Genomic DNA, 25,429 nt, shown 5'->3' with positions numbered 1-25,429 from the left:
TACAGGGCCAGCTATGACACTATCACAGGTGAAGAAATCCCACGACATCCCTCGGTCTCATTTTCAATTCCAACACCAGTTTAAGTGCCTCTAGGATCTATTATTTGTGGTGTTAGAATGTGATGTCTTTTTAAGCTGGTTCTCCAGCAAAAGCTCTTGGTTTGGACTCATCCGCACTGAGTTGATTTTTATCAACTTTTTATAGATGTCTCTCTATCCATCCCAATTGTATTTCATCTTAACACACTCACTGGTTTCCCGCTTGGTGACCTGATTAATTGTCACATATAATTCTGTTCCTCATTTACACTTCACTTCCTGATTTCTCCTTTCTTCTCTCTGCTCACCCACCAACTCTGTTTTGGGCAGTGTAAAGAGCTGTGACCCTATAGGGCGAGTCCATCACGAACCATCACAGAGCTGTGTGGCTGTTTTGGGAACATGTATGGAGCGACACAGATTCAAGTGGAGAGTTTTTCATCACAAGAATAACTGAAGCAGATTTTCTAAAGCACATACATTATCTGGATAACTTAGCTCACTTTTCACTTTGCTTTAGCTGCAAAGATGGGGTATTTCCCTCACACTTACCATACACTAGTAGGAATCAGGAGCAACCCATGTTAAGCTTTGAGACAAATGTCTAACAAGGAAGGAATTGAAAATTTGGTTGGTAAAGAAGGTACGTACCTGTGTTTGTAGTCCTTTAAGACCCTGTTGGTGTAAAAGGTGGCAGCATCATTCATCTCCTTGACATAAGGACCGGGTTTGGGGGACTGACAGGACAGGACCGTCACCCAAGCATAGAAGGTAAAAAAAGAGGATAAGAAAGAAAATGCCTTAAGGATGAAGAAAAGCCATGGAAATATTAAATGAAGGTTGGAGGCAAACATTTTGCTCGGTAAAGGTGGGTGAGACGTTTCCATAGCTCAGAACACAAAGCACGAACTGGGAACAGAGTATGAAAGACCTGAGGCGTTCACCCAGAGAGGAATTCCCTGTAGTGTAACAGACAGGGGAAGGAGCTCTGAAGGGGAAGGAGCTCCAGGTTCCCCTAAACACTCCAAAAAAGTGACAAGGAGCTGGGGTGCCATTCTGTGCGGACAGGACTCACCACAGCTATCCACCCGAGGGCAGGGATGCTTTCGCTGACGGCCGACAGATGATTGAACATTTTACTGCCTCGGTTTCTCTCTCGGAAAGTCTGGATTTCCTGAATCTTTTCGGATATTGGTTTCAGGAGCGCAGCCACATCATTCTGCAAGCAAACACAGAGTGTGGTTACTGAGGGCAGAACAGAAGCCCGGGCCTCCCAGGGGGTGCTCAGGGCTCGTCATCTGTCAGGGGCTCTCAGAAAAGAAGGGACCTTTGTTGTTGAGGGGATACTATACTTTCATTGTCCGAAGTATGAACATTGTACATATCTTTTTTAAAAATGTTTTATTTGTTCAGGAGAGACACAGAACGAGGCAAAGACATAGGCAGAGGGAGAAGCAGGCTCCCAGGGAGCCTGATGTGGGGACTTGATCCCAGGACCCGGGGATCATAACCTGAGCCAAAGGCAGATGCTCAACCACTGGGCCACCCAGGTGCCCCTGTACGTATTTTTAACATTATTAAACCTGTCCTCCAGAGACACGGAAGAAACCTAGCAGTATGAGACAGCAGAGTCCTGCGGAGACCACTGTGACACTGAGTGGGGTCAGCTATATTTCCAAATGGACCGCAGAGATTGCAGGTTGGAACAGCACAGGTCTAAGATTGGGGTGGGTGAGAAGTTAGTAAAAAGGCTCTCTCTTGTTCCTATAGGAGCTGATGGGAGGGAAGGTCTGCGGTTCCACTACAGTTCCCATAATCCATGTGAAAACATGGAAACCTTCCATGGAGCCGAGCCTCTTTTTTTTTTTTTTTTTTTTTTAAGATTTTATTTATTTATTTATGAGAGACACATGGAGAGAGAGAGAGATAAGCAGAGGCATAGGCAGTGGGAAAGGCAGGCTCCCTGTGGGGATGCCAAGGTGGGGCTCAATCCCAGGACCCTGGGATCAGGCCCTGAGCCAAAGGCAGACTCTCAACCGCTGAGCCACACAGGCCTCCTTCCATTAAGAAACTGTGATGCCTTCTAATATCTACAGTTACCCTAGTCCACTTTGGCTCTCTACATTGAGCACTGTGACCTTGGCCAATGATTCCTGGTTACTCTCACTTCTGATTAATGCAACAACTGACTTATCTAGTTGTATAAAAAATGATTTTTAAAATTATGTGAGCCAAGAAACAAAGTATCATAGTCAGGTGCCTGGAACACCTTGCCATCCATCCCTTTAGCATTCTCTACTTTCTTTGGTTTTAAAGTAGATACAAGATTATCTTTTTTTTTTTTTTTTTAATGTGCTCCAAAGAACTAGAAACAGTTTGTACTTTAGCTTGATAAAAGTAGTTGAAGATGTTTTGGCAATATTTTACTAAATCTCTCGTTTGCAGGAAGAAAAATGGAAAAGCCCTTAAAGTATCTTAATTTTTTTAGCTGAGATTTTGGAGCAAGGGTTCTAAACCTTGGCCACACAGAGAAATTACCTGGGAGATTCGAAAAACAGAGGCCTGGGGTCCCACCCCAGGAGGCTGATTTAACTGGTCTGGAGGTGGACTGGGGTGGGTGGGTGGTGTGGCAAATGCTCCCCAGGTGCAGATTTTAATTACTGCTATGTTGGGGGCTTAGCACCCTAAAGGACAGCAGACCCATTAGGGAAGCAATTGCATCTGGCTACAGCAGTTTCCAGACCTCACTTCTCCTTCCTGACCCCTTTATGCCCCTTACCCTACAGGAAATGCATGTAATGAATGGCTTTGTAATTAGAATGGCATCGATTCAAATCTCAGCTGTGCCACATACTACCTATATGACCTTAAGCAAATTACTTATCTGAGCCTTGGTCTCCTCATCTGTAAGTCAGAGATAATAATACCTATAGCCTATAACTACAGGAGATGCAGCATTTTAGGCCTCTGGCACATGGGAGGTACACAATAAATGGATGTGATTATTACTACTATCATGTAGTCAGCTCAGAGTGGAGGTAAAGGGCTCTCCTCTGTTATACGTAATACTCATTTGCTTCAAATAAATGTCTGTGCATTTAAGATAAGAGAGGCTTCAAAGAAACATCCACCTTGGCTAACAGGATTTTAGGATTATATGAGTCCAAACTGGGTCATCTAGGCCAGCTTTTTAATTTTTTTTTTTTTTAGGCCAGCTTTTGACAGACCCATTTGAGCAGGTCACAATCAGCATTTTCTTCCTTTTTTTTTTCTTTTTAAGATTGTATTTATTTATTCATGAGAGACACACACACACACAGAGGCAGAGATACATGCAGAGGGAGAAGCAGGCTCCATGCAGGGAGCCTGACATGGGATTTGATCCCAGGTCTCCAGGGTCAGGCCCTGGACTGAAGGCAGCGCCAAACCCCTGAGCCACCCGGGCTGCCCCAATCAGTGTTTTCAAAAGTAACTGAGAGAAAAAAAAAAAGTAACTGAGAGAGAAGAGAAAGTATCAGAGAGTATTCACATGTATTTCATGTAGGTGTGTGCTTTGTGAACACTTGTTCAGTTACAAAGCCCACGTATGCATGTGTGTGTACTGGTGTGTTTGTGTGTCTGTGCATCCATGTGCATGTGTGCATGTGTGTACTGGTGTGTGTGTGTGCATGTGTGCATGTGCATACTGGTGTGTGTGTGTGTGCATGAGTGCATGTGTGCATGTGTGTACTGATACACAGTACAATGTATTTCTCATTATGAATCTCAGTCTAGAAGTCTGAGAAGCATGGCTTGAATCCAATTCTCCCATCTCACGCAGCTAGGAGACAAGATCAGCTAGCAAGCATTAGCTGAGCTGGAGCTAGAATCCAGGTCTTCTAGGAAGCCAGAGACAATTCTCTGCATTGGGTGTTCAGGAAAATATGGTTAGCTGCCCCCCTCCCCCGCCCCTAACCACAGGTTTCCTCTTTGCCGGCTAGACTAGGGAAAGGTACTGTGAAGAGATTAAGGGCTCAGATCTGGAATGAGTCTACCTGGGTTCAAGTCCTTGTACTAAACCCCAGGCCTTCCCACACATTACCAAACATGCCTATGATTCCATGATCTCATCTGCAAAATACTGTTGAGAACGGTCCCTACCTCAGAGGGCTGGTAGGAATAAATGAGAGGACAGGTCTGCACTTGGTACAGTCAGGTACAGCAGGGTGCTCGGCAAAAGGGAGGTGATCTCAATCTGCCAGTGAAGCCTCTGATTGATCAGATTCACTGATCAGCTCCTTCTTATCACTTATGCAAACACAGGGAGAGAGATTTCCTAGTTGGGATATGCCAATGAATGGAGGTGTGTTTTTGTCTGGGAGAAACAAAAAGAACTATAGGTGAAGACAGCAAAGTGTTCTCAAAAAAGTTCTTAGTGCACCTTTTAATTCTATATTAGAGGAAGAGAAAAACAAAAATGGTGCTGCAGAAGCTGGTCAAGTTGGGAAGCCTGGGTGGCTCAGGGGTTGAGTACCTGCCTTTGGCTCAGGGCATGATCCCAGGGTCCTGGGATCTGAGTCCCGCATGGGGCTCCCTGCAGGGAGCCTGCTTCTCCCTCTGCCTCTGCCTCTGCCTCTCTCACTGTTCTCTCATGAATAAATAAATAAAATCTTAAAAAAAAAAAAAGCGAGTCAGGTCTTGTGGAAAATTCAAGAATACTTTTCCACCCTCTTGCTTTCCCTTCGTACCATTCCAAAGGAAACATCTTATAGATTTGCCAGGCAGACCGTGACTTAGGGTTGTTGTGGGCTGAACTGTGTCCTTCACAAATTTAGGTGTTGAAATCCTAAACCCTGGTACCTCAGAAAGTGTTTGTATTTGGAGATGAGGTAATTAAGTTAAAATGAGGCCCCTAGGGTGGACCCTATCACAATAGGACACAGACAGGTATAAGGGAAGATCATGTGAAGACACAGGGAGAAGCCAGCCCTCTGTAGTAAGCTGAGGAGAGAAGCTTCAGAAGAAACCAACCCTGCTGGCATCTGATTTTAGACTTCCAGCCTCCAGAACTGGGAGAAAGTAAATTTCTGTTTAAGCCATCCAATCTGTGGTACTTGTTCTGGCAGTGCTAGCAAACCAGTATAAGGGTGTAAGGGCTTTAGAGGAGAAACAAACACCTCTGAACCCACAACAAACCTCTAAATAAAACAAACAACTCTTCCTATGCCCCTGCCCAACACTCCCTGCTGAAACATGACTCTTCATGTTTGTTTGTTGATGGCTGCCAAAAGTCACGTTTTAATGCTCTCCTTGGAATTTTACTTTTATTATTTATTAAAAATTTTTCAATCAAGTAGACGCTATGTCAAACGTGGGGCTTGAACTCACAACCTCAAGATCAAGAGTCACATGCCCTACCAAATGAACCACCTGGAGCCCCTGGGATTTCACTTTTAGAAGGAAACCATTTTCCTCTTCAAGGGATTCTTTTTAGTCCAAATTCAACAACTGATGGAAGGTGTCGTATAGGTATTTCCAGAAGACAGCTGATTTTTATTTATGGCAAAACTACTAAGAAGCATCTGAATTTCTCCAACAATTTGCTAAACTGTTATATTCTTGCTGCAGTGGCATTTTTGAGAAAGGCCAGAATATATGAATTGTTGGTGATATCTGGCCTATTGCCCCAAGGGGAAAAATAACCAGAAACACTGTATTGTATTTATAATGTTAGCTAGATTTATTAAGGCCATCTTTATTTCTCTCTAACTTCCCAAGAACAAACTCTAAGGTCTGAGGAGACAGAGTATTCTGGAAGATATTTTATATTGGTTATCTGATGAGAGCATCATAAAGTCTGAGAAATTTTTCTTTTGCCTTAGTTTGGCAATTGCACGAAGAAATTGTCCTCATTAAAAAGAAGAAAAAGCCATGCTCGGAGATCTAAGCACAAGAGCTATTTGCATAACCTTAATAAATAGTATAGCTTTTATTCTGTGCCAGTAGATTTCTCCTGTACTTCAGACGAGGCTTACATTCTCCAGCTCATCCTGAACTTTCACAGCTGGAATCAAACACAGAACCTTCGGGTTGCGGTGTGATTTCTGCCAAGGCCCGTGGGGTTGGGATATCAGCCCAAAGGCAAATGTGGGAGAGCCGGCTAGTTAGAGGTATTTCCACCTGTGTAAGCATTAGACCTGAATCAGGCATACCTGATAAATACAGGTTGAAAGGCAAATGCCAAACAACACTTACAAAAGGGCTTTCCACTCCTAGAAGGACATGAACTGATGAGATGTCCTGTTTTTTTTTTAATGGATGTACTGGTGATGACTCCTCAGACACATCTAGCAATCAGGGGGGGATAGGCTGACTTCGGATTGGCCGGCTTTACAAAGGTCTCATGCAGATTACTTTTTAATTATTTATTTTAAATATTTTGTTTCTTTATTCATGAGAGACACACAGAGAGAGGCAGAGACATAGGCTGAGGGAGAAGCAGGCTTCCTGCGGGAAGCCCCAGGCGGGACTCAATCCCAGAACCCTGGGATCACTCCCTGAGCAGAAGGTAGCCGGCCGAGCCACCCAGGCACCCCCAAGTTACTTTTCAAAGACTCATCAGTCAAGTTTCTTTTATTCTGAGAGACCTTTCCCTGAAAGAAAACCACTTTGCAAGGCTGTAATGAAGAGTAACTGAAAAGTCTTGCTTGCCCTTCCCCTAATTTCTGTGGGCTTCCACGGGAGGAGAGAATAGCCTAAGTGGAGGAGAGGCAGGAGCAAACTGCAAATTTCAGCATATACTTCCCAGGGCTGCCTCGGCTTGCTGGGACCGTGCTTCGAAGAGTATTTCAGGACTCCCTGTCTTTATGACCCTCATTTCTGCTTTAAAGTTGAAGAATTGAGACCCACTATCAGCTTCATCTCAATTTAGCTCCAGAAATAATTGTTTTGCAGAGAGTAAAATTAAAGAGCTTTATCAGCAAGCTCTGTAGAAACTTTACCCAAAAAGGAAAACCAAATTTCCACTCATGCTATTTTGTCAGAGATGGAACAAACACTGGGACTTTGACCTCAGAGATGTGTCACCAAGTGAAAGGCAATAAGCCTATTTCTGGAGTCCAGGGTTTTTATGTGGTTCTACATCAGGTAGAGGATGGATCCACCTATAATTTTTTTTAAATAGTTTTTTTTTATTATAAAATTAATGTATGATGTTTGTGAAACACTGGGGGAAAATCAGATGGGAAAACCCAAGGGAACAAGAAGCATACTTAATTCCACCGCATGAAAAAAACACACTGCTAAATGTTTATTTTTTTGATAGATATGCTTATTAGAGATCCCTTCAAAAATAACAATAATTGCTTTAAAAACAATGGCTATTTAGAACATAAAGAAGAGTCCTCAGAACTGAATTTGAGCAGTTCAATTAAAACAAGCGCACAAACAAATAAAATCCCATCAATATATTCTTGGCAAGTACTGTGAGAACCCTACAATTTTAGAAGGAATGTTTTAAATGTAAATACAACAAAAGCATTACTATTACAACTCAGACAAACCTAAAGAAAAAAGATCTGATTTTAAATATTTGAATCCCACTTACTTTTAAAATTCAAGAAAACTCACATCAGACAGTAATTCTTAGCCAACCATACTACCAAATGTCAACCATTATGACTTTGCCTAATGTGTTTTTGTGCAAAGTTTTATCAGTTGATTCCACTTTGGTGCATGAGAGTACATGTATGAATTATGGCACAGAAGATATATATATATATATATATATACATATGGAAAGATATATATCAGACAGTTAACATAAAATTTTTATGTAGTTTTAATTAATTAATTAATTTACTAATTAATTAATTTAATTTATTTTAAATATTTATTTATTTATTTATTTATTCATGAGAGACACAGAGAGAGAGGCAGAGACATAGGCAGAGGGAGAAGTAGGCTCCTCACAGGAGCCCGATGTGGGACTCGATCCCCGACCCAGGATTATGCCCTGAGCCAAAGGCAGATGCTCAATTGCTGAGCCACTCAGGCGTCCTTGTAATTTTATTGGCTTATTTATATATTTTATACTCTCTAATCTCTACATACATTTCTTTTGTGACTAAGGGAAAAGTGTTAAAACATCTTACCAGTTTTGTACCTTTGGTAGTAGAAAAAATTTTAAGAGGTACTACTGAATTTACATATATCAAAAAAAAAATAGAAAGCCTCTTCCTTACTATCAGGAAAACATATTCACAAATTATCAGAATGGGGGTGCCTGGGTGGCTCAGTCAGTAAGTGTCTGCCTTTGGCTCAGGTCATGATCCCAGGTCCTGGGTTCGAGCCCCACATCCGGCTCCCTGCTCAGCGGGGAGTCAGCTTCCCCTTCTCCCTCTGCCTGCTGCACCTCCTTCTTGTGCTCTCTCTCTCTGTCAAATAAATAAATAAAAACACTTTTTTTAAAAAAAGAAATGATCCAAATGAATTCTTCAGGTGAAGAATTATCCAAATCAGGAACTGCTTCTAAAAATATGTTATTGGACACATGCTAATAAATGAAGCAATTGTTTTCACCATTTTAAGTTAGGAACAACTATTTTTTTCTCAGAAACATTAATTTGAGTAAACCTGCTTTGGTGTGATTGTAGACATTCGCCTAGGCTAGCTCCCCACCATGATCCTCTTACATAAAATTTTTCCACTGTCGAGGAACATTTTGGAGGTTTGAGAATATGCCTAATGGAAATACTTGTAGAAACATTTGTACATTTAAGACAACCTGGAAATTTAAAACATTTGCAAAACTGTCACCGAAGTCAATCTAAATAAACAAAACTCACTAAGCCCTGCAAATCTACATGATACCATGGTCGTTGTCATTATATTGCATCATGACAAATTCCTCAGAAAATATTTTTTTTTTTTTTTTTTTTTCAGAAAATATTTTTATATGTTCATAAGGACTTACATTCCACACATATATCTCATTTTAGAGTTTGCTAAACTCTCTTTACAAATACACTTAAGAATCCCAAAGGCTTTTGCTTATATTTCTGAAAAATCATTTTTAAAGAGTAAAACCATGGAGACTGGTCTCCTTGGGGGAATGAATTGCTTTGGAGAGTTGCACTGCCCTGATACCTAAGAGAGAAAATTCTAAAATGCAAAAACTCTTACTTAAATTTTTAATGAGAATCTTTCAACAATCCATTATACTCCTCAGCACTTTTTTCCCCAGTAATTAAAAAAAAAATTCAGACATACATAATAGCATAGAGACTAACAGATAGGCATCCATGTATATAAACATAATTTAATATCACACTGGGACCCAGCATCATCACTATGCTATTCCTTTAGTGACATTCGCTGGGGAACAGCTGGAAATGCAGAGATCTGGAGCCTGGGACAAACTATTTAGACTGAACCTCAAGGAAGACACTGAAGCTTGATGTCAAACTGTTCTATTTTTCTCATAAAGGTAGAACAGTGCACTTGCAGTTGCAAATTGGGCATTTTAAACATTGAGGGATAATTGACATATAACATTATATTAGTTTCAGGTGTATAACAATGATTTGATACTTGTGTACATTGCTAAATAATCCACCACAATAAGTCTGGTTCATATCCATCACCATATATAGTTCCAAAATATTTTTCTTGTGATGGGTTTTAAGATTCACTCTCTTAGCAATATTCAAACATGCAATGCAATATTATTAACTACAGTGACCATGTTGTATGTTACATTCCCAGGACTTATTTATTTTATAGCTGGAAGCTTGTACCTTTTAATCCCTTTTACCCATTTTGCCCCCTCTCCCACCCCCACCACTGGCAACTACCAATCGGTCCTCTCCATGAGCTTAGTGTTTTTTGGTTTTATGGAGTGTTTTTTTTTTTTATTCTACATATAAGTGAGATCATATGGTATTTTATCTCTCCCTGATTTATTTCACTTAGCATATGCCCTCGAGGTCCATTCATGTTGTCAGAAATGGCAAGATTTCATTCTTGTTTATGGCTGAATAATATTCCATTGTATATATATTCCAATTCGTTCATCCATCCTGATGGACACTCAGGCTGTTCCCAAGTCTCGAGTATTGTAAACAATGCTACAGTGAACACGGGGGTGCAGATATCTCTTCACATTAGTGTTTTTGTTTCCTTTGGAAAAATACCCAGAAATGGGATTGCTGGGTCATAGGGAGGTTCTATTTTTAATTTTTTGAGGAACCTCCATACTGTTCAGTGACTGCACCAATTTACATGTCCATAGATTGGGCATTTTTAATGTAAAGTCTTTTCTGCAAAAGCATTCAGCAAATCACAGGCTAAACAGCCTTCTCCAAAGTAATTTTTTACCATTCAGATAATAATACAAATAATAACTTACATTGCTGCTACCAATATATTTTAAGTTATATATTTTAACATTCAAAGCCTTATTTAGGGTTTCAGAGCCACTGACACTGAGCGATAGATACTTTGTCAATCTCCACTTACAATTTTTGTCTTTGCCACTGTTCAAAGGTGCGAGCCCTAGCTCTCATCATTTCTAGTTGTGCTACAGTACCTGAAGGAGTCCTCACTTTAAAACCTACAATTTATTCATCAGAAAAAGAACACAGTTCTGCTGACATGACATATGGGCCACAATTTTATCTAAGCTCTCAATGTTTGACACATCTCAAACGAGGAGGTATGTGATACAAAAAGTCGAATTCAGTGGAAATCTGAATGTTTACACAATGGCCCACAACAGTTTGTGTCCTTATTAAACCTTATATCCTAAATCTCGCTGCAACAATAGGAGTCAGAAGATGGAGACAACAGCAACAAAAAAGCCAAACAAAACCCCCTGTAACATTAACTATTCCTTCAGTTTGAGATTTATTGTTTTCTTTTTAATTTTTTAAATTTAAATTCAATTTGCCAACATATAGTATAACACCCAATGTTCATCCCATCAAGTGTCCTCCTCAGTGCCTGTGACCCAGTCACCTCATCCCTCTATTTTTTTTTTTAAATTTTTAAATTTATTTATTCATGAAAGACACGGAGAGAGAGAGAGAGAGAGGCAGAGACACAGGCAGAGGGAGAAGCAGGCTCCATGCAGGGAGCCCGACGTGGGACTTGATCCCGGGTCTTCAGGATCACGCCCTGGGCTGCAGGCGGCGCTAACCCGCTGAGCCACCCGGGCTGCCCCTATTGTCTTCATTATGGTTCTTCTGATATATAATCTTGCACTAGTAGTGCAAAAAGAGAACAGTCTAGCCAGAGAGAAAACATCATTGCACTCATGCATGGGTGTGCAGGCTAATAAACGAACGTGGGATACACCCGAAGCTCTAGTGTATCTTTCCTGTTTGATCAGATTTGACAAAAATGGGTTCCTCGAAAATGCTGGGTACATGGCAGGGACATGGGATTAGCTGATTATTTGAGATTCAGAAAGAAAGCAGTGAATTAATAATGTGCAATGACAAATAAAGACATACTAAATCATGGCAGAGAGGAAACAGGAAAAAAAATTAAGTTGAAAGTCACTAACTTAAGCTGGTTATTCACGATAAGCATGAGAGAGTAGACTAGATGGCCGAGAAGAATCTCATCTTGCCCTTTGTTATGTTTTCAGCTTATTTATGGGCCCAGCTGAGAAGATATCAACTCCTTTCCTATCTGGGGAGGTATCATCTGGCTTCTGACAGTGATGAATTTTATAATCCCCATAATTTTACTTTATGGGATACTGGACATTGAAGCTGAGCAGCAGATCTCATTTTGTACTTTCCTTAAATGCACATGGACTTCACTAACAATCTCTAGGGGTATAAATTGGAGAAAACCGCCAAAATTGTTCACAAATTCACCAGCCTTTTAAAATCTAGAACAATATACGGTCATCAGAAATCAGTTCTTTGAAATGCAACACACACACACAAAAACATAATAGCCACACACATACAATACTGTACTGCCATTAATTTTGTTTTTCTGCCAACATCTGTTGAGCACTGAAGATATGCCAAACACCATACAGTCACTGCTTGCATCTACTTTCTCTTTTTTATTCTTATTTTTTAAAGGTTTTATTTATTTATTCATGAGAGACACAGAGAGAGAGAGGCAGAGACACAGGCAGAGGGAAAAGCAGGCTCCCTGTGGGGAGCCCAATGTGGGACTCGATTCCAGGACCCCGGGATCACGACCTGAACTCAAGGCAGATACTCAACCACTGAACCACCAGATGTCCCATGTGTCTATTTTCTAATGATAATATCAATTTTAATTAAATTAAACCAAAGCCCCATGTGAAGAATCCCAACCCAGTCAACTGCCTCTACTGGGTCATTGTCTTCCTCCTGGATAAGTGGCCCATGGTAGAAGGCTGGCCAGATCTCCCCTGAGATTCACTTTTGCAGAACATTGCTGAGATGACATAAATCTATAGTTTTCATCTCAAACTCAGGAGATGGGAAGAATTTCAACAACTACCCTGTGAGTCTTAGGACAACCCACAGGGTAAGTGAACTGTTACCCTATCAAGCAACAGATGCTTAGCTCCAGTCATCCTTAATTAGAAACCTGCTTTTTCTCTTAAGATTAGCACAAACTCCAGAAGATTCCACTATTTGCTTTTATCAAGAATAATGCTTCCCAGTGAGCATCCAACCGAACACTAGCCCCTCGTGTGCTGAACAGCTCAGCACAGTGATGTTTCCTGGTCAAAGGAGGTTGGAAGAACTCTGCATATGGTGTCCCCCTTTTGGGGAATCATGATTCACCTCAGTATCCTAAGTACTGAAATCTATTTAAGTTTGTTTAACCTGATGTTTCTAAAACCTTTTTTTTTTTTTCTTTTTTTGGCCTATGGCACTTTTCTCTCCCCCATGCCTGATTTTCTAGGGAACTGATATTCTGTGGCAGACGTCTGTGGAGCTGCACGCTGGGTATTGGTGGTCCCCCTCCTCTGCAGTCAGTCTTGCTCATTACCATGGAAACTTGTCCAAGGGCATTTGATGGAGGTGAAGAAGCTTCTCCTTCTCCCCCTCCAGCACACACATGCACACACACGAACACACTCGGGCTTCGGGAGCTATAATAATCTCTGGGAGGGCTGTGGGCGCAGCCCGCCCCCTCTGCACTGAGATGCTGTCTTCCTCTGCCGTCCCCCTGACAGTCTTTTTTTGACCAGCGCCCACTTCTAATCACTCCCACTATTTGTAGTTCCTGTCTCCTTCCCCTGCCTTCTCCTCATCGTCTTTGTTCTTTCTTCTCTCGCACACCGAACCGTGGGGTGTGGAAAGGCAGGCTGTTTAGAAACAACAGCATTCTCCTCCTTCTGCCCAACAGCAGACTGGTGGCTCCTGACATTTGTCTCTGGTCTTTGGGTCTGGAGCTGTCTTTCCTCCGTCTGCTGTGCTGCAGCTAGGGGATGCTTCTTGGCATCCAAGAGAGGGATGTCTGGCTACTTTCAGGTCCAGAGAAGTCCCCAAGCTTTTCCTGATTTAAGGTTTCCCTGTGCCTTAGATCTCATGGGTTCGGGCTTACCTGTGCTTGCAGGTTGCTGTGCCTGGTTTTTCACACTGATCCCTAAGGGAGAGTGTGGCTAACAGCGTGTGAAACTAGCTTAAAACCTGATATATGTCCAGAACTGCTCTCTCTGAGACCTCCGCTGCTCCCACAGGCCTCTTTTTTTTTTTTTTTTGACAGGTAAATGCATTTATTATAGGAAATTTGCTCATGTGATTATGGAGACTAAGTAGTTCCACAATCTACCATCTGTAAGCTGGAGACCCAGGAAAGCCAGTGGCATAGTTCTAAAGTGTGAAGGCCCCCAAAGATGTACAAACACTGCCCAGAGAGAAGAAACTGTAGATCTGCTGGTCATCACGCTGAAACTGCCCATTAAGCAATTACTGTTGTCTATCTTCTCTCGTCCTGGTTAATTTTATATGTCAGCTTCACTAGGCCATGGGATGCCCAGATATTTGGTCAAACATTTTTCTGGCTGTTTCTGTGAGGATGTTTTTGGGTGAGATTAACATTTAAGTTAGTAAACTGAACAAAACACTCGATTAGGCCCTGTCTTAAACTGAAGGGGTCTGATCACTCTCCGTATGGCCATGTCTTGTATTGTCTCCTCATCACCTTCCACATCCTGTGAATGTTGTGTCCCTGTGACACCGCAGTTATTTCTTACATGCCTGTAACATCTTCAGAGAAGGGCTATATCTCTAAAATCCTTTTCTTCTTTATATGAAAAGTAGTTTTTTCTCACGTGCAGGAAGACTGTTCTTAAATCTTTGACTCAGTTATTAGATATGAAGCCTATAGCTCTTGACCAGTAGTAAAATGGAGATGATTGGATTCATGAAATCTTTAAAGAGAGTCCTCTTGTTACCTATTTGTCTCTTCATTTATTATTATTTTTAAGATTTTATTATTTATTCAGAGAGAGGCAGAGACACAGGCCCAGAGGGAGAAGCAGGCTTCCTGCGGGGAGCCTGATGCAGGACTCGATCCCAGGACCCTGGGATCATGACCTGAGCCAAAGGCAGCTGCTCAACCACTGAGCTACACAGGCAGCCCGTCTCTCCATTTATTTAACAAATATATATTGAGGTTGGTCAGAGGGGCTGGGGTGGAGCCGCAAACGATGCAGACAATTTACAGCAGCAAACAATACAGGGAATCTTACATTCCTGCCCTCTTTTGTTCGAGTGGGACGGGGTAGGAATTGGCTCACGCAGTTTTGGAGGCTGACAAGTCCAAGATCTGCAGGAGGAGGTGCCACGCCAGAGACCCGGGAGGACTAATGGCAGAGTTCCAGCCTGAAGGCCAGCAGGCTTGAGACACAGGAAGGGCTGATGCTAAGTTCGGGTCCAAAGGCAGAAAAAAGCTGCTGACCCAGTTTGAAGGGAGTCAGACAGAGGGAAATTATCCTTTACTCAGGAGAGGGCCAGGCTTTTTGTTCCATTCAAGCCGTCAACTCATCGGATGGGGCCCACCCACACTAGGGTGCTTTGTTCAACCTACTGATTTAAATGTTAATCTCACCCAAAAACATCCTCACAGAAACAGCCAGAATAATATTTGACCAAATATCTGTGCATCCTGTTGCCTAGTGAAGCTGATGTATTATATTAAGCATGACAAGAGGAGATAGATAACAGTAAACTCTGCATGGAGCAAATAAACTATGTGAGAAGCAGATTTCTGATTACTGATGATTGGAGAAAGTATCAATAAGAACAAAGAATAATAAGTGACTAAATTATATAGTACATTAGGTATTAAGAGCCACTGGAAAAGAAGTGGAGTCAATGAGGGAGATCAGCAGTACACATGGGGAAGGGTTTCGATCTAAAATAGGATGACAGGGGCACCTGGGTGGCTCAGTGGTTGAGCGTCTGCTTTCTGCTCGGGTCATGATCCTGGGGTCCTGGGATCGAGTCTTGCATCGGGCTCCCCCGCGGGGAGCCTGCTTCTCCCCTCTGCCTGTGTGTCTGTCATGAATAAATAAATAAAATCTTTAAAAAAATAAAATAGACCAGAGTTGGTCTCATGAAGAAGGTGACATTTGAATAAATACTTGGAGGAGGCGTTAGCCATGGCTCTGTGTGGGGGAAGCAGATATAACCAGAGCAAGAGGAAACAACCACCGCAGGGGTCCTGAGGCTGGAATGTGTCTCCAGTGTTCAAGGAACAGGCCAGCCGACTAGTGGAGCAGGAACGAGTGGGAGGAAGTGGCAGGGCAAGAGGTGGAAGAGGAAATGGTGGGGAGCAGGGGAGCAGATCACACAGCCTGTTGAAAGGACTCTGGCTTCTATCCTGAATGAAATGGAAATGACCACAGAGTTTTGAGCAGAGGGATGACATGATGTGATTTTCTTTTATAAGGATCGCTCTGGGCCGCTGTGTTGGGAATAGACCGAGGGGAAGGGGAGGGCAGAAGCAAGGAGATCATATTGGAGGCTTTGCAATAATTTGGATGAGAGAGGGCAGCAGCTGGGGCCAGGGTGACCGTGGGGGAGATTGTGAGAACTAGATTCTGGAGGGGATGTGGGCTACCCCAGCGCAGAAGGAGTCAATACCAACAATTTGGTTTTTGACCTGAGCCACTGGGATGACATTGTGGTCACCGGAGAAGCAGAAATTGGAGAACAGATTTTAGGAGGAAGATCAGGAGTTCAAGTTTGACACACTGTTTAGTTGGCCCTTAACCATGCTTTCCCAGGGGCCACAATTTACCGGTCTTGTCTGCAAAGTGACTCTCGATGTCCTTAACTCCCCTCCCTGCTCCAAGCTTGATCTCTTTCTGCTTTCTTCTCTTCAGCTAGCCTTTGCTCAGGAGCATGTTTTCCCATCTCAATTCAGGGCAACACAGTGCATAACTGTGCTGCTCCTCAGACACAAGGACGGTGCTTTTGGCTCACAGTCAGCAGGGGGCAAACTCTGTTGCCATTTCTCTGCTGGTGATGGCTTGTGCTGACTCATCCACTCTGGCCAGCAGCAAATGTTTGTGAGACAGTTAGCCTGGATAATGGGTACACTCTGTGGTTGGTGGTAAAATTATTTTTATTAATTTCCCAGGTCAATTACTCATTCTACCCAGAAACTAGCTGGCCTACAGAGAGATCAAACTTTTGGACTTGGCTTCATCTGTACCATATTTTAATGAATCAAAGTAACGGATGAAGATGTATTGTTTAGTTTGGTTAATTTGGGGCACATCCAATCATGTCGTAGGAGTGTGTGCTGATCTAGCTTGCTTTTTAAAAAAATATTTTATTTTTAATCTCTACACCCAACATGGGGCTTGAACTCACAACCCTGAGATCAACAGGTGCACCTTCTCCCAGCTGAGCCATCCAGGCCCCCCTAGCTTACATTTTTATGCTACACTGCTTGTCACATAACAAGTATATGAATGAACAAACAAACTAATGTTGAAGTAATACATAAAAATGAACTTTCTGAGAAGCGAGATGTGATCTGGCTAGTTAGAAATACACATATCTACCTAAGACGGCAATAGTTTATCCTGTTTTGATACATGTGTTTTTTTATTCCTAAGTGAACAAAATTATCAGGTATTTTCTTTTATGACTTTTTCCTGTTTTCCTTCATAAGCTTTTTTTCTTGCATGGCATCCATTTTGACCTCACCAGCTTTTTTGTGCCTGTTACTCATGGAAATATTTCTTAAGCACCTACTACATGCCAGGTATAATCCTAGGTATCTGGACTACATCAGTGAGAAAAGAAAGACTTTCTCTAGGTTTATAAGTGGTAAACTGACAATAAAAAACACACAAAACAAATGCATCATACTATGAAAAAAAGAGTAGAGCAGCATAAAGGGGTGGGGGTGATGCTGGGGAGATTTATTTATTTATTTATTTAAAGGGTTTTACTTAGTTAACAGAGAGAGAGCACATGCAGAAGCAAGAGGAGTAGCACATGGGGAGGGAGAAGCAGTCTCCCCGCTGAGCCGGGAGCCCAATGTGGGACTCGATCCCAGGACCCCAAGATCATGCCCTGAGCCAAGGGCAGATGCTTAACTGACTGAGCCACCCAGGCATCCCTTGGGGGAGTTTTATCAATGTACAAAGACTTAGGTAAGAATATCTGGCTGACTGAAATATTTGACTGAGTATCTGGTTAATTGTTCTAGCCCGTCTGTTACATGCCAGCAGCTGATCAGAGTGGAATACGGAGTATCAATGAGGAGAAAACAGGAATTGGAAGGATATAAAAGTTGCTTACCTCCCACCCCCACAACGGGCTAACCTGAATCCAGCCACTCATGATCTGCACTCATACGCTACCGTGCCCTTTCAATCCCAGACACTCTTGACCTTGGCATACAGTACAGGATAATATGCTTGCTGCAGATTAGCATTACAGAATAGAATCGGTCATTGCAATTTCACCTGCTTGACCTCCTTACCAATCTTCACTATTTTCTTTTAAGCACATTTTGTCAGCTCTTGGTCCTTCTGACTTCCAGTCTGTAGCATTACTTTATTAAATTAAATGTACTTAAGGGTTTTTTTTTTTTTTTGGTGACTTCAAAATACAAAATTAAAATAGAAATACATGTACCCTACCACTGGGCAACATCATAAGATGCTGGTAAATTTAAAGAGAGGGAAAACATATAACCATTTCCCAGGGTTGGCTTTAGGAGATTTCTCTGAATTGCTAGGGTGTACCTTTCCAACATCACACATTCCCGTTGCAAACGACAAAATACAATTCCTGCAAACAAAAGGCCAAAAAGTCAACCTCTTTTCTTCCTTCCAGCACATTTAATGCTCCTTCCAGAATAAAGACAGGGACAGGCTGAAGCCAAGAGCAGCTGAGCTGGGTGGCCAATGAGATTTGTTCTTCGTTAGCAGGACATGTCAGGAACCCCACAGAAGTCTGAATAAGACCTTTGGTGGTAAGCATGATCTGGGGATCATCTTAGAGGGAGGGAGGACATGAGTTATTGATTGCCTATTATCAATTGGGCACTGTAGTTTATATTCTGTATCTCATTTTTTAAGCATTTAAAAAAGATTATTTATTTATTTATTTATTTATTTATTTATTTATTTGAGAGAGAACATCAGAGAGGGAGTATGAGCAGGGGGGAACGGTAGAGGGAGAGGGGAGAGCAGACTTCCCAATGAGCAGGGGACCCAATGTGGGGCTCGATCCCAGGACCCTGAGATCATGACCTGAACCAACAGGCAGATGCTTAACTGACTGAGCCACCCAGGCATCTTTTATGTCTCATTTAAACACCACAAAACCTTGGAAAAATTGGCATCATTATTCCTGTTTTATGAATGAAGGAATAAGGTCAATAAATACTTAATGACTTTCTCAAGGTCATCTGGCTAGCACTGGGATTTGAAGCCAGATATATATACCTCTCAAAGTTTATGTCCTTAGGCATAATGGAAAAAGCATTGGCTTTGGAGTAGAACACATCTGGGTTTAAACCACATCTTTCACACCAGTTGTGCTCCCTTCTGTGAGCTCCAGAGTCCTTCTAGGAAAGGAGTAATACTTATCTGTGAGGCTCTGATGATGACTAAATAAGATAATGTGTGTAGAACATTTGACACATCACAGAGACTTAAAAATGGGAGTCGCTGTCATTTTCACAGTTCTCCAAACATTTTACTGACTTCAGATACTGAAGAAACAATATGTCACTGATAGACAAACAAAATGGTATTGCTCAGTTAAACCTCATGATTGGGGAGCATCTGGGTGGCTCAGTCGGTTAGGCATCTGCCTTTGGGCAGGTCATGATCCCAGAGTCCTGGGATTGAGCCCCGCATGGGGCTCCCTGTTCAGTGGGGAGTCTGCTTCTCCTTCTCCCTCTGCCACTCCCTCTACTTGTGCTCTTTCTCTCTTTCTCTTTGTCAAATAAATAGGATATTTAAAAAACAAAAACATCATGATTGGTAAAAGAACCGAGAGTCAAATGCCCACAATATGCAGTCACAAGGACGTGCTTATAGGACAGGCCCTCCTGGCCTGGGTTTTCTAGTCTTGAGACTCCCAAGCAATTATCTCACGTGCTCCCGGTACACACTCCACAAGCTGGAGCACAGACGGGACACCCTGACAATTTCTGGATCATTGAGGAATAGTTGTTGGGAGATAACTAAGCTCAATGCCAGGTGTAACCATATCACCTCTCATGTGCTGACACCATGCCAGACTGGGAACTTACTGCTTTTGCCTGTTGCAATCATACTTATTAGTAGTTACTGCATTGCTGATTTTCTTGGAAAGCAATTTTTCTTGGGGCCATCAGTTTTGTAAATTTTGGAATTAATATCATTTCTAGACTTCCTGGTGCAAGGGTTTTCCTGGGTTCATAGGAGCGGGCCACAGGAAAAAGATCTACAACAGCCTCTAGGGGTGGAAGGTGGTTTGCTCCAGACCTATAGGACAATGGAGCTCCCACACACTATGGGCACCAGAGTCCGCCTTGACTCTGCCCCTTATTAACCTAGTCACCTCCTAGAACAGATGGGAAGCAACAGATGCTCTATATTCATTATTTCCCTTCCTCCTTATACTTCTGGAAGGTATAATTTGAGATCCACTGAGTTAACTCAGAGTGCAAACTCCAAAGGCTAATACAAACTACTATTTAGTGAGATACCACCAAATGATTGGTTCTATGGTTTCCACCTTGATAGATGCTCATTCTTGTAATGACTTTATCCCATTTTTCAGCAGACAAAACTGAGATATAGGCACACTTAATATTTTATCTCCAAAGTTAATGTTGGCCTATATTATGAATGATTTTTTTTTAAAAAGGGAATGAAATTCATTGAACAATTACCATTGTTTCAATGACCACATTCCCACCACCATGCTGTCAAGAGAAGAGTAAGATGGTCCCATGAGTGCACTGTTACAGTGCAGTGAGATGTGGTCCATGAAGGGAGGAGCTGGTCCGAGGGAGGAGGGGGCAGATGGGACAATCCAGAGAGACCATGCTTGCTTGTTCTTTAAGAACGAGAAGAAATGTGAGGGGTAGAGGAATTCTAGGTTGGAAGAACAGCAGGCAAAAAAACAAAAGAAAACAATAACAGGAGATCCCAGGTGGCTCAGTCAGTTAAGCATCTGCCTTCGGCTCAGGTCATGATCCCAGGGTCTTGGGATAGGGTCCCATATTGGGCTCTCTGCTCAGTGGGGAGCCTGCTTCTCCCTCTCCTTCTCCTTGCTTGTATTCTCTTGATCTGACTCACTCAAATAAATAAATAAAATTACAAAAGAAAAACACAGAGGCATAAAAAGTCACAGTATGCAGGAAACAACAGATCTTCCTGGATGGCATGGAACATGTGTGTGGGGGTTCTGGGTGATGAGGCTGCCCAGCCAGATGAGCAAGGATTTGCTCCTGGAGAGCCCCACATGTGGTGCTGAGGAATGTGGATTTTAGGAAGGAGCCCTGGGAAGATTTTAAGCAGAGCAGTGCCCCAGTCAGGAGCTTAGAATAACCAACATGGCAGGGAGGACAGATTCAGAGCAAGGTGCGGGGGTGGGGGTGGCACCAAATCTCAGGCGGGGGGTGTTGATGTGGGACTGAGGAAGACATTGGTTGGGGCAACTGGGAGAAGGGGATGGAGCTAAGAGGTATGTAGGACAAGGATGGATTCTATTTCCTTTCTGCTGTCTCATGAGCACCTGGCACATAGTAGGCACTCAACAGTTGGGGGATGAGTTGATGAATGAGGTAAAAATGAAAAGTGATAGTAGAGGGAGACACGGAGGGTTATTCCAACGACCCGTTCTGGGATAGGCAATTAAAACTGCAGCTGCCTCCTGCTGATCAAATCAAGGGAAGTTGCTGGATCCTATGAGCAGAACAGAAGACAGCACTCTCCGTCCACAACAGCTCATCCCATGAGCCAGAGGCGACCCTGAAAACATGGCACACAAGGACTTCCAGACATCCTGGGCTTTCTGCAGGACAGAATGAGAACTCAAGCCCTTCTTGCCTGAACCTTAAGAGTGATCTCAGTGGGCCTCTGGGTTATGGTCACAAAGTCGATCAGAGAAAACATTTTTCGATCCTTAGTCTTTGAGGATCCCATGTGATAATACTTGGGATCTTTTAGAAGAAGTATTCCTATAATGTTTTTAATGATACCTTGGCCATGCTTGAATATTGTATTATTTACCTAGGTTTCTCACCTGAAGAAACTTAAATTATAAACACAAATTCCTGGAGCTTTATTTCCTATTATTTTGTAGGATTTTTTTCTTCTTAAAACATGTTTGGCCACAAACATGGGACACTGTTGTAATATGAGGAATGTTTAGGTTCTCAGAACTGATAGACCCCATATACCCTTTGAGCATATAGCACCGTGGATGGCAGGAAGAGACACAGTTCACCTCCCCCATCCCTTCTTCCTTTCTCCCTCCTCATCCTCAGAAGCCCATGCACTATGTGGGGGCCCAGCAGAGGCTACCATAGAGATGGAGTTTGAGGGCTACTTCAGTAGAAGGTTCTAGGAGCCTCCTGACAATGAAGGGAAAGAGCATTTGAAACAGGGGACAGCTGGAGAGACATAGCTGCCATTTAGATTTTCCTTTCAAAATACATATACTTTTTGGAAAAGTAGTACTTTATTAATAATTATTAATCCCTTAGGGTGCCTGGGTGGCTCAGTTGGTTAACTGGTCGACTCTTGATTTTGGCTCAGGTCAGGATCTCAGGGTTGTGAGATCAAGCTCCGTGTTGGGCTTTGTGCTCAACAAGGAGTCTGCTTGAGACTCTCTCTCTCCCTTTCAAATAAATAAAGAAATTTTCCTGCCTCTCTCCCCTACTCTCTTTCTCAAATAAATAAAAAACATTAATTTATTTAGTTTTTTAAAGATTTTATTTATTCATGAGAGACACACAGAGGGAGGCAGAGGCATAAGAAGAGGGAGAAGCAGGCTCCCTACAGAGAGCCTGATGTGGGACTCAATCCAGAACTCTGGGATCATACCCTGAGCCAAAGGCAGATGCTCAACTGCTGAGCAACCCAGGCATCCCAATAAAAAGATCTTTTAAAAAATTATTAACCCCTTTAGTTACCAATTAACCCTTTTTCAGGGTCCATGCAAATCAACCAAGAGCAATAAAGGAGTTGACCAAAAAAAAAAAAAAAGGAAAAGTGGATTAGAGCTTGCATGGCAGGAAAAAGGGTGCTGATGATGTGAGCTGAGAGGGTGAGAGCCACACTTACCATTCCCACAGTACCCCAGGGCTAAGCCCTGGGCTGGCTTCTCAGGACCAGCTCCCTTGCTATCTTGAGCCAGAGTGCCACTGGCTAGCAAGCCTGGCTGGGGAAAGCTGGTGGCACTGGTAACCAGAAGCTTGTGCCGGAGGTTGGTAAAAGCCCCACTGATCACTGCAGGTCTCTGGCAAGTTCTGTAATAGAACATCTGTGAGCTCTGGTGTCCCCATCTGTGGATGGAGTGTTACATTACAATCCATGTGCTCCAGCACGACATTATGAAAACTAAGAGGTGATAAAAGAATTCTGAGATTCTTGAATTAAAAGGTTCCTCATAAATAGTCACACAGCATGCCATGAGTATTGATGCCTTTTATATAGGGATTAGGGGAAAATCCCTCAGGCCTGGGAAATCTGTTTATGTGACTATTTCTATTTGCCATTCTACTTCTGTCAAATTCTCTCCCTGCTGAACTCCCCCACTTCACAAAACAAGTACTACCCCTTCTATATCTCTACTCTCATTGTGAGCAAAGACATCAGACAATAGCATTTGGTCTTGCATTTTGTATTCACTTAGAAGAATCTTCACACTAGAAAATCAGAAAGAGTGATTTTTCAAAGGCAGTGAAAGAAAACCATCTTTGGTTAAGAACAGTTTGTGTCCTGGGGCGCCTGGGTGGCTCAGTCAGTGAAGAGTCTGACTCTTGATCCCAGCTCAGGTCTTGATCTCAGGGTTATGAGTTCATGCCCTGTGTTGGGCTCCACGCTGGGCACGGAGCCTACTTAAAACAAAACAAAACAAAGAAACAAGCAAAAAAAGAACAGTTTGCATTCAGAGAAGCAATAGAGATGTGGATCCTGAGACAATGACATAATCCTTCTTTATCTGTAGTAGGGACAACTCCAGACGTCTACAGGCAGCTATGGAGTGGTCTCAAAACCATTTGTCTACTGAGCTTTCTGACTCAAGACAATTTTACAGTGCTGGCACAGTCAGATTTCCTGGTCAGGCACCCGTGTGTTGCATGCACTGGACCCGGTTCCCCATAAAGCTACCCCCACACTTGCCTGGTACTCACAAAACACACCTTCAGCCCCGTATGTATTGTTTGATTTTTCCATTTGTAAAACACCTGGGAACACATTAGATCCAGATGAAAAGCAAGATGTTTACAAACTAGTAAAGAAATATGATATTTATCCTGTCAGCTGAAATGAGCCTGACAGATGTATTTTTGGTTAAAATTAAAATTAGGAGCCCTATCCCATTACCCCTGGCGATGCCGCCAGATGCACAGCGTGTGTCTGACAAAGAGGCACCCCGTGGACATTTGAGCCAGGCTGTGGGTTCCAACAATGCAGGACAAGGGAGCTCATTACAAGGGCTCGCCTGAGAGGGAGGCCCCACCCAAGTGTCGAATGCACAGGACCAGACTCTGGAAAGTAGTATAGAGAGGATTCTATTCTACCTTTCCCTGCTCACAAACATCTTCACTGTCAGGGAAGAGCTCCAGGAAGAAAACAAATGGAGTCATCATCTTTGATTTGGGTTTGCAAAAATGGTTCTCATCTCAGACTAGCAGACTAGACACGTCCCTAAGGACATAAACATAGGAATGGGTCAGTTCTTTTCACTAGACTCATGGGGACTTCTCTTCCCACTGGACTCACAGAACTTCAAGTAAGGGTGACTTGTATGTGTGCAAAGGGTGCATAGGGAAGACACAGGAGAGAACCCGTAGGGCTATATTCAAGGGCAAGTCCTCTAGTTCTTCTCAGGGTTCCTTTGTCCATAGTTTATGAACCTGGTCTATTTCTCTTATGGATCAATATGCTGGTGGTTCCTGACAGGAAAACAGTATTATTGGCAGTATAGGGAAAGATCTCTAAACTGCCTTTAGGGCTGGCCTTCCTGAGGGCTTTGTGGTCTAGTGGCAGGAACTGGGCATGTGAAAAAGGTTATCTCAAGAGGTCTGTGGGCTCCATGCAGGCTTGAATTTCCCTTTCTCCATACCTCCTCTTTATGGACTAGTATTTGATTCTTTTGAGCAGGGGCCTAAGCCCAAGCATACCCATTGTAATAATGAATCCTAGTCAAACTAGATCCTTTATCACTGCCTTATCTGCACCCCGTAGAGCTAGTCTACTGGCCACCTGCACACCAGTGAGGTCTCTCCTCCATAGTTACATGTGTTCCATGTGTATGCATGACATCTTAGGAATCACAAAGATTCTTATAGAACTGGCCAGGAAGATTAGAAAGGAAACAACAGAGGGGAAAAATTAAAGGAAAGGGCTGTTTGGTATGTACCCTGGACTCTCGAGAAGGAATTTGGGGGATGGTCACATCCCTCACCCCCATAAAATGATTTGAAATAGAGAAACAAACACAATATAATGAGCTTCATAAATAATAAATAAGTTTAAGTCAAACAAATAAAATTCACCAATTAGCAGCCTGATTCACCAATAGCAGCAGTGTAGCAGTTTTGCAATTTAAAGGGGAATGAACAGAACCCCATGAACCTGGGGTTACCCACCTAAATGTGTCTGAATGAGCTAATGGCAACAACTTTCAGAGAGAGAAAGAAGATACAGTAATCACTATGGAGATATCAGGAGTGCTATGAAGCTCAG

At 42.6% G+C, this 25,429-nt stretch overlaps 1 protein-coding gene across 1 annotated transcript in view; it reads right to left on the bottom strand.

Moving 5' to 3' along the window:
• The window catches only part of CAP2 (cyclase associated actin cytoskeleton regulatory protein 2), a 137,730-nt gene that overhangs the window by 34,155 nt on the left and 78,146 nt on the right, over positions 1 to 25,429 (bottom strand). The window contains exons 5-6 of the mRNA XM_025443898.3: positions 1,115 to 1,258; positions 691 to 776 (exon numbers count right to left, since the gene is read on the bottom strand). Coding sequence (XP_025299683.1) covers positions 691 to 776; positions 1,115 to 1,258 — 230 coding nt within the window. The remainder of the gene's footprint in view (positions 1 to 690; positions 777 to 1,114; positions 1,259 to 25,429) is intronic.

Source organism: Canis lupus, chromosome 35 (genome assembly GCF_003254725.2).
Source record: "Canis lupus dingo isolate Sandy chromosome 35, ASM325472v2, whole genome shotgun sequence".
Taxonomy (NCBI): Eukaryota; Metazoa; Chordata; class Mammalia; order Carnivora; family Canidae; genus Canis; species Canis lupus.
The sequence above is the reverse complement of the archived record's forward strand: the minus strand, read 5'-3'. Positions and strand labels throughout refer to the sequence as shown.